Raw genomic sequence first — 9,743 nt, 5'->3', positions numbered from 1 at the left:
GTCTGATAGCAAGCAAGAACTGATAAGGGAAATCGATCGAGGGCGTTAACAATGCCCGTGGCTACTACTGTTAGCCCAGTTGGCTACTCTGCGATGGGGAAGGGGGACTGAAAGACGAGGAGGAGAAGGAAGCTTCACAGTATGCACGCACACGGACGAAATGACATCTTCTTCTTTGTGGTTGGTCACAAGGGGACACTTCACTAACGCGTAAAAAAGGGCACGGACAGGAACATGAAAAAAAGACACACCGAACGGTAGACATCAACTGGCTTTATTCGAAGGAGAACACACACACATATATATATATATATATATATATATATATATATATATGCACAAAGATGCATGCTACATGATCAATCCATGAAGCGCATGCGCAATGGCACCTTATTTTGCAGGAAGTTTATTTCTTTTGTGGTCAAAGATACGTTAGGTTTGCTGACGCAGGCCTGTCTTTTCCTGATGAATAAGGAAGGCCTCGAGTATTTCACGCTTATTTCACGTCCCCTTATACGAATAACCACCAACTAGCCCAGCTTTCTGCATCAAAGGTCACAAAAGGGGGTCATACAGGCTGGTACATCTCAAGAAAGGCAGAAGCGCTTTTATTGCTTTTATTGCTTGTCTGACAGAAAAGTTAATTTCACTAATTAGATATGCAGAGTTAGAATATAGGTTTCCTTGCAATCGTCCAAAGTGATATTCACGATTCCACATGTGACGATCACCGTTAGACAAATACACGTTTGCGGTGTTTTGCGCCTGTCGAAAATCGTGTTTTCGAATAAGCACATTAGTGTATTACGTGTGCCTGCGCTTCTAATGTCGGCTTTGAAGAGTAATAATATAGCTTCCTGTTGGACCAGTTGACTTTACATCGACGTTGATGTTTCTTTTGCCTCAAACACGTCCCAGGGCATAGGTCAAATGAGACACGAAAAACGCTTTTCATCGCCAACTGGAGTTTAGTCTAGACATGCGTGAACTTTAAGCAGGTTTATTTTCGCACATGCGGTAAGATTGTCGCCTAGCATGACAACAAAATTACGATAGGAATTAGAGATTACAGCGAGCGGTCAAACAAACTTAGCTTGCTAGCGTAAAAAGTGACTGATGTGTCACAAATCCAGTCAATGAATTTTCGTTGCGATGAAACCCAGAATCTTACGCAGTATAACGTTATCGCTTCTATTTGGCTACCCACGGCTGCAACCGCATGCATGTGCAAGGCAAGGTATGTGCTGTCTCTGATCTTATGTTATCTTATATATCACTTGTCATGTTTGTGGCACGAAAAAAAAAGTGGGGGGGGGGGGGGGGGCAAAGAGGGATAAACGCCAATTTGCTGAGGCAGCGCTGTCTCACACATGCTTAATTTACTTTCTCTTCAACTGGAAAAGCCTCGGCTCTTTTGCGGCCAGTGAGACATAATCAGGTCAGCTTGACACACTTCTCATACGCACTGGGGGAAGTGAAATTGTTGTAGAAGAAGTCCACCAGCTTCCTGAGTAACTTGAGCCGTGGATAGGAACCCTTGCCACACTCGTTCTTGGGGTCGTCGAGCTCGGTGTTGAAAGCAACTAAACCATATCGGACGTCAGTCAGGTCCTTCTTCCCTCTACAAAACTGATGTAAAAGCAAGAAATAAAGGCGGAGTAATACTGTCGTCCTGGAAGAACGGTTATCGACACAGTTTCAAGCAAGCCCTCGTCATCACACAAAAAAATTAATTAGTCTATAGGCATTTGTCAGAACAATATTTTGATAAGGAAGAAGTGTGCGGTATCTATGTAAACTATTCACAGACTTGTGGCTTTGGAGTATTAAAGGCGTTTTATCCTAATCAACGATAGACGACCAAGATACCGAAACGTATTTGCATCCAGCCTCTACGAGCAGCTTGTGCATCACAAATTGACTGAAAGAAATAGGTAGCGTGTTGGTGGGAAAAAAAAAACAGTGAAGATATTGGCAGGACCACATCCGCTACAGGCATAGGTAGCGGTACAACGTAGATCAAAACGCTTTAAGGAAGAGAAAAAAGGTTAAGAAGAGAAACGCAAATTAAGATGTGAACAAAATGCTAAAATGAAAGGCATGTATAGCTTACCTGATTACCTCTTGCGGGCTATAGTCGATAACAACCTCAGAATTACAAAGAAGCTCGACTCACAAAAAAAAAAAAAAAAGCAGTGCGCCCGCTCTTCACCTCTGAAAGAGAGCTGAACCAGCTGCAGTCCGTCACAGCTTAATGACTTTGCTTAATGAAAACGCTAGCTGAATTAGAAAAGCAAAGCTACTTGTTTCAAGCTAAATCATTACCTTTGGCTGTGCAGTGACGTCAGGGTCACCTATTAAACGTGCCCTGACGTTCCGGTTTGGTCTTGAAACGAGTGATACAGGGGGTGATCTTTACGGAGCAAACAGTTTCAAACACGTGAAAACGCTTGGCGTCAGGCACATAAGCGAATCTGATTGACTGACGCGTCTATGCAAATTTTATTTTAGTTGGACAGCGCGCATCAGCAGCAGCAGCCTATTTTTACGTCCACTGCAAGATGAAGACCTCTCCCAGCGATGTCCAACTACTCCTGTCCTGCGATAGCCGATTCCAACTTGCACCTGCGCATTTCCTTAGTTGTGTACAGATAACCTCGTAATTCATAGGTTGCCCCGGACTATAGGCGACAATTTCTCACCGCCTAATTCTAATGTCAATGCCAATAAATCATCGTCAACATCATCGTGACTCGCGCGTTTTTCTGTAGATACTCATAGACTAAAAGAAATCGATACGTGATCGAATTTCCCCTTCGAACACTTCATATAAAATAAATAAAACAGATACTTGATCGACTTTTTCTAATCTCTATGCACCAAAAATAAGCACATAACGGACTTATCTTTTGCAGACATTTCAATTGACTAAATGCGTGTTTCGTCGACTTTTCTGTATGAACACTAAATAAAATAGATACTTCACTAATATTTTTGTGCGGACAATCTCTCTATATGCTTTTCGCAGGAGAAAACAAAACGAACAAGCACGCAGGAAGGCAACCCAGTCTGCAAACAAATATACAGTAAGCAAAAAGGCTGACTCTTTACAGACCATCTTTTCTTTGTCTGCATTCATTTCGTTAAATAAAAGCATGAATGTATTGTATTGATTCCATGTAGGGGAAAATTATGATGCTGTGCCAGAATAAACATGCGCAGTCTATATAAACCTTACAATTACGCCCGAATGAAGCGAGAACACTAAAACAAACAGACAACGGAAGCAAGCGGTTTTAGGCCAGCGTCTGATATCGTGACGCGCACGCAACCTGAAAAATAGGACAGGGAGACGATAACAATTCTTTAACTGTATCAGAAAGATAAACGTTCCCCTTCTGCGATAGCAAAGGACCACTATTTTCATTCTCCACTTGCACATGACCTTGAGGCACGACATCCTTCCATACAATTTCTTTTCTAAAACCACCGCTCTGCAAAGAATGAATCTAAAATATCTGCTAGCCAACAGCTCACGTTTAACTTCCCAAATCGGCATTTCCGGATCTATATAGACTTAACTCCATAATTCTAATATTTAGTTCTGGCAGACCGATTTCTTTGACGAGTTTCCTCCTCCTACACAAAACGTTGCATACAGTTCGTTCTTATCGCCTCCCACTACTGATAGGAATCATATTACAGGTATCTCTGATAAACCCAGCTGGCTATGAACGCGCACTGATTTACCTTCATCGCGAGGGACCTCGAGTCGTCAAAAGTGATGAACCTTTCCTTTGTCCGGCTGACGTAGAAGGCACCGACGGGGTCTTTGTCCTGGAAACCGAAATGGAACTCCTTGTCCTCGCAGTACTGTGTCAAAGAAAAATATACAGATAAGCGAGTTAATCCTAACCTCATGGTCCTAATTATCCTAGCTGCGTTCACCATCCTAACCGCTCGTAATCTGCGAGTGGAGAGGCTGCTGAGGTCAAGTCTATGAAGCGCACCATTCCAGAGACGTGTAGCCCGTCGCAAAACACGCTGCGAAATTTAAATTATGGGGTTTTACGTGCCAAAAGCACTTCCTGATTATGAGGCACGCCGTAGTGGAGGACTCGGCAAATTTCAACCACCCGGGGTTCTTTAACGCGCACCTAAATCTAAGCACACGGATGTTTTCGCATTTCGCCTCCATCGGAATGCGGCCGCCGTGGCCGGGATTCGATCCCGCGACCTCGTGCTCAGCAGCCCAACACCATAGCCACGGGGCAACCTCGGCGGGTCACGCCGCTAAATTTAGCTGCGCATATAATTCAGTTAAACGGCAGTACCTTTAGCAACTCGGTTTTTGCTTTTCTTGTTTCATTATTCGAGCATAACACAAGGGAAGAAGCGATTCTGGACTCTCAGCCAGAGTTTAGCGGATAATCATTTCGTTAACCGGCAATTTTCCGTTTAATCTCGACTAGAATATCGGGCTCCCCGATTAGCTTTTTAATCCACACCGCTCTCTCCATCTCTTAACGTTACGTAACGACTAACATTGTTTCGCTCCCTCACTCGTGGCGCAGGTCCCCAAGTTTTTCTCACGCTTCTGTCTTAACCTCCAAGTTTGCGGCCCGCGTGCCAATGCAATACTTGCAGAACGCAATGACTGATCATTGTTCTTCAAGGATAATGCTAAGCTGCCTGTCATCACTTGGCATTGTCTGCCGTAGGCACTCCAAACCATCTTTATCTACCAGTAAATTTCGTAATCGCGATCTGGGTCCCCAGTTGCACAGTGTACGTCATGTACCAACAACGCATTCTTGAAGTTCTCGGGAAGTTCCACTGAAGGATTTCGAGTGCGCTGGAAAAATGTGGCAGCGGAATTGGCGGTGCTTCTAAATTCAACGGTGTTCCATGCACTCACGTCCATGACGCCGACGAAAATCGGGTCGTGTTCCTCCAGCATCTCTGCCCGGAAGGCGTATTTCTCATCAGGAACGTAGTTCCTGGCTGCCAGAGACAACGACACGTAGAGCGCAGTGCCATTAATGTCCCTTTTGGAAAAATTCCCGATGCCGTGGTGCGCTGATCTCTGCACCATGAAACAAAAAAAGAACCAAAAGCGATATCAAGTTAGGGTACAGAAAAGTAGCTGCAGCTATAGTCATAGCAGCAGTGCACAGAACTGCGCTTTTCTTTAGAATCACAAAGAAAAATTTTGCGGCTACCGCCTCCCTGTTCTTGCTTAAATTTCGCCGTAATATTGCACGTTACACTCAGGATGCTTCAACCAAAACGCGTTTCTTTATATGGCTAATATATGGCCCATGAATACACGAGAACAAATGGTTTCTTATGTGGGATCTGCTTGCGTTTATATAATCAAACGGAACTTGCCCCATAAGATATACCGGAGCGTACGGGTTTTTGTATCTGATATGTTCGTATGGGATTTTAGAATATAGGGCCTATGAGATTTTCTTCTTTTTCATAGGGTTCATGATATAGCGAGTCTGGTGGCCGCGAGGAAAAGAATAACGTGGCATCGACGACAACACAATTTGTCCGTAAACGATTTACAGAATACCCGAGATAACGAGACACGTATGCACGCAGCAGCGCTGCTGGCGCCATCTCGTGACGCTGGCGTCAACTATAATGCAAAGAACTAGTATGACTGCAACATCTAGGCTCTACGTATTTGCTCGTACGAAGGCGTTGGTACCTACATTCATTAGCGTTTAGTGGCTTCGTTTCTCCCTTCTTCACTTCTGAAAGAACTAAGGTGCAAGACGGAAACAATTCTGAAAGGTTGTGGCTTAAGGAAAGCGTCACAAGGTGACGCCACCAGCGCTTCTGCTGTCACCGTCGGTTTGTCCACAGTTTCGTAGGCGGCCATACGTTTACGGGCAGGCTTGAACCCTCCATTAGCGTTTACGGAAGGGCGCCGACACGCAGCGCTGGTGGCTCCACCTGCTGTTGCTGAGTTCAACGACAGAAAAATAAAATTCCAACAACTACGTTCCATTTTGACGCTGGTGTAAAGGCTTCAGCAGCAACACTGTCATGAAAGTACTAGTCGCTATTTTTTTTTTCATTTTTGGATGAAACAAGCACACGAAACATTTGTCCCTTAAGTATCCTTCCGTAATTTGAACGCGAAAGCAATATGACTACTCTAATTATACAGTTACATACATGATACGTTACGTCGTACACTGTCACGTGTCCTTCACAACTCTAACTTAATCCACCTTAATCCAACTTTCTCTCATTTGTACCTACCTTAATGTATTGTAATGCACTTTAATCCACCTTAATCCATTTAATTCATCTTCATTCGCTTTAGTTCTCCTTGATTCACTTTGCTCCATATTAAGCCACAACATTGCTCTAACTTCTTCTAACTTTAATTCTGTATCATCACTGGCATCATACAAGACGCTGATGACGTCACTGATGACGATGTTTTTTTTTTCTTTTTTGTACCACTCGTTGCGTACAGCGCCAGTTTTTCACCTTCATGGAAAATATAACGCTTTTGCATTAAAATTATGCGATGCTATGGTTGAACAAACCATCACAAAATGACGTTACTAGAGCTCGTTCTGTGCAGGGATACTATACTACTACTGTTCTAATGAAATGCGAATACATTGCCCCGCTGTCGTGACGATGAATAACCACAGGGACACAAGGGAGGGCGGACGCGCTCCGCATCGGCTCCGCACACAGACCTGCTCAGCGGTCAGCGAAACCACCGTGGAACTCCACTGCCTACCTCAATCAACGCAGCAAGGTGAGAGCCTCCCGAGGACCCCACATTTTTGGAGATCCGACGCTCTCCGGCTGAGCCGACAGCCTTCCTTTCTGGCAGCGGCGCAGCCGCCGCACTAGGCCTCGCGCGGCCACTTGCCAGACTCCAGCATGCAGGTCACAGTGTCCGCAGAGGACTTGAACCCGTCCGAATACAACCCTCGAGACTGGAAGCATGTCCTGTCCATGCACGCGTCCCGTCGGAACACGACCGGAGCCTCCAAATCGTCTCCCGCATGCCCAGGATCCAGCATGGGGACGCCACAGAACGCAAACGCCACGACGCCATCGCCGCCAGCGTTCCAGCCTCGCCAAGAACAGCTGCGCGCTGCGAGAGCAGCAGCGCTCAAAGGTCGCCAACTCGCGCCGTTGTCTGCCGACGCTTACAAAATTGTCTACAGATCACAGGGAGGGCTCGCACTTCTCGACATTCCACCGCGCTCGCTACTCGCCACAATCATGAAAGCAGCGCAGCTACAAGGCCAACAAGACATCCAGATCCGAGTACATCCCACAAACAACACGTGCCAAGAGACCGCCCTCAAACTCGTCAACCTCAAGGAAATTACACTTCGCGACCGAAAGCATGCTATCACAGCCTACATCGTCCCACCAGCCGGGGCGGTGCGCGGAGTGATCACAAACGCACTTTGGGATGAAACCCCTAGCGAGGTCATCGCAGACCTTCAGGACCGAAATTCCGAAGTCCCCATCATTGATGCCCGACGTATGGGGAAAATACGCTCAATCCTTATCACCTTCGCCTACGGACCAGTTCCGAGGAAAATCATCTACGGCGGCGGTGTCCACCTATGCACGGTCTACCGGGGACACATCGACGCCTGTGCGAACTGCAGAAAACCAGGACATCGAGCACATGTATGCACCCTGCCCCGCTCCCATCGATGCCCAAGATGTGGCGAAACTCATGAAAGAGCGGACCCCCCAACCTGCGCTCCACAGTGCATTCTCTGCGGTGGAGGACACCTGACCGGAACAAGTGGACGCAAAGCACATCGAAGAAGGCCTACTACACGCCAGCCGCGGTCCACTCAAAAGAAGACAGAACATCGTCAACACCATCGATCCAGTCCCAGCCCGCGTCGACGCTCCGGCAGCACAGCTTCTCGCCCTTCGGACGCTCGACATCTCACATGGGCCGACCTGGCCGCCGGAAGACATATCCGCCCGCTCACCCAGCCTCCCGAAGCGCTACAACAGGAACAGGAGCTCCGGGCCCTCAGGGAAGAGGTTAGTCGCCTTGCTTCCTTCGTCCATACTCAACCCCCGACACAATCAGGCCTCTCTAACTCCTCTCCACCCCCCGAGACGGAATCTCCCAGCTCACCTCCCATGAAAAAACAGCGAACCACACAGGAAATACCATCCCCTCAGTTGACAGACATAGATGCCAAACTCGCAGCGCTTGAGGCTAAATTCGATCGTAAACTACAAGAACTCGAAACACGCCTCGAGGCTAAACTCACTCACCTCGTAGAAACCCCTCACGGAGAAATTAGAGCAACGCATGGATGTTATGCTTAACAAGATGCTCGAAAACATAGAACACCGCGTCACACAGATGCGCCCTTCCATACCCTCGCAACCCGCCCTCCAGCCTACACAATTCACCCCTCCTAACCAACACATTCCAATGGACACGCAACTAACCCTCCCTCTCCGCCCCCCCCCCCCACGCTCCAGTATGGCGGCGCGGGAAAATAATAACCTACAAATTCTAACTTGGAATTGCCGTGGCTTCCGCGGCAAGCGTGCACCTCTGCAGCTTTGACTTCCTACACTCACTGCTCAGCCCCAAATACTTTTACTCAAAGACGCTGCACATTGCGCAACACTTCCCAGCTACACCTCGGTACATTCAGACGCCACAGACAAACCCAGGGCGTCCACACTCATACACCGTAACATCACTCACAGGGTACACCATATCGCTTCAGATACGCCCTGCGTGATCACTAAAATCATACACCATAAACACACGTTACCATCCATATTTATTGTCAACATTTATCACCTCCCATCACACCCGATGGCGCCTCTAGAGACCCTACTTCGATCGGTCCACCGTCTGGCAGGAAAGCACCCCCTGTTAGTCGGCGGAGACTTCAACAGTCAACATACAGACTGGGGATACAAAACAACAACACACCGAGGTCGCAGGCTCTGGGTGCTCCTTCAGAACCTCCACCTCAACGTACACAACTTCCTGACGCCCACTCGGATCGGCAATAGCATCAGTATGGACACCAGCCCGGACCTGGTGCTGACCCACTCTCTCCGAGGCGTCACCTGGACCAGAACACAATACACACTAGGCAGTGATCATTACATTATACAGGTCACTGTCCCATACAAACAACCCCGTCACACTTACATGACACACAAACTCATAAGCTGGGACTCTCTCCGCACCACTCGGGCGGCCCGCTCTGATACCCCCATTTCCGATATCGACACCTGGGTGAAATCACTCCAGGATGACGTCCAACGCAACACAAAAATCATTGAAACCCCTACAGAAACCCCTACAGTAGACACCCGACTCGCCCACCTCTGAGAAGCCTATCACAGCCTCCTAGAACGGTGGAAGTAGAATCAACTAAACAGGACACTTAAAGAGCGGCTGGCCGCGCTGCAAACCCAAATCCAACAACATTCTGAGGAGCTCTGCCGGTCCAACTGGGGCCAGGTATGCGACGGCATTGCTGGGAACCTGTCCACCAAGCGGGCCTGGCAACTCCTCCGCCACCTTACAGATCTGACGCAGACAAAAACAGCAACACAACACCATGTAACAAGACTCATCCACGCACACATAGACAACCCTGACAGCTTTATAGACACACTTAAAAAAACCTACACCTCCCCAGGCACACCTACTCGCTTGCCTCCCTATACAGGGCAGCCCAACC

The 9,743-nt window shown here is 47.6% G+C and overlaps 1 protein-coding gene across 1 annotated transcript in view; it reads right to left on the bottom strand.

Annotated features, from left to right (window-relative positions):
* Positions 1-1,320: 1,320 nt before the first annotated feature.
* Positions 1,321-9,743, bottom strand: part of LOC126528578 (uncharacterized) — a 33,166-nt gene continuing 24,743 nt past the window's right edge. Inside the window, exons 7-9 of the mRNA XM_055069145.2 lie at positions 4,919-5,086; positions 3,751-3,873; positions 1,321-1,629 (exon numbers count right to left, since the gene is read on the bottom strand). Coding sequence (XP_054925120.1) covers positions 1,435-1,629; positions 3,751-3,873; positions 4,919-5,086 — 486 coding nt within the window. The 3' untranslated portion in view covers positions 1,321-1,434. The remainder of the gene's footprint in view (positions 1,630-3,750; positions 3,874-4,918; positions 5,087-9,743) is intronic.

The sequence above is a fragment of the Dermacentor andersoni genome, chromosome 9 (genome assembly GCF_023375885.2).
Source record: "Dermacentor andersoni chromosome 9, qqDerAnde1_hic_scaffold, whole genome shotgun sequence".
In the NCBI taxonomy this organism is placed as follows: Eukaryota; Metazoa; Arthropoda; class Arachnida; order Ixodida; family Ixodidae; genus Dermacentor; species Dermacentor andersoni.
Note: the sequence above shows the minus strand (reverse complement) of the source record. Positions and strands in the feature narration are given on the sequence as shown.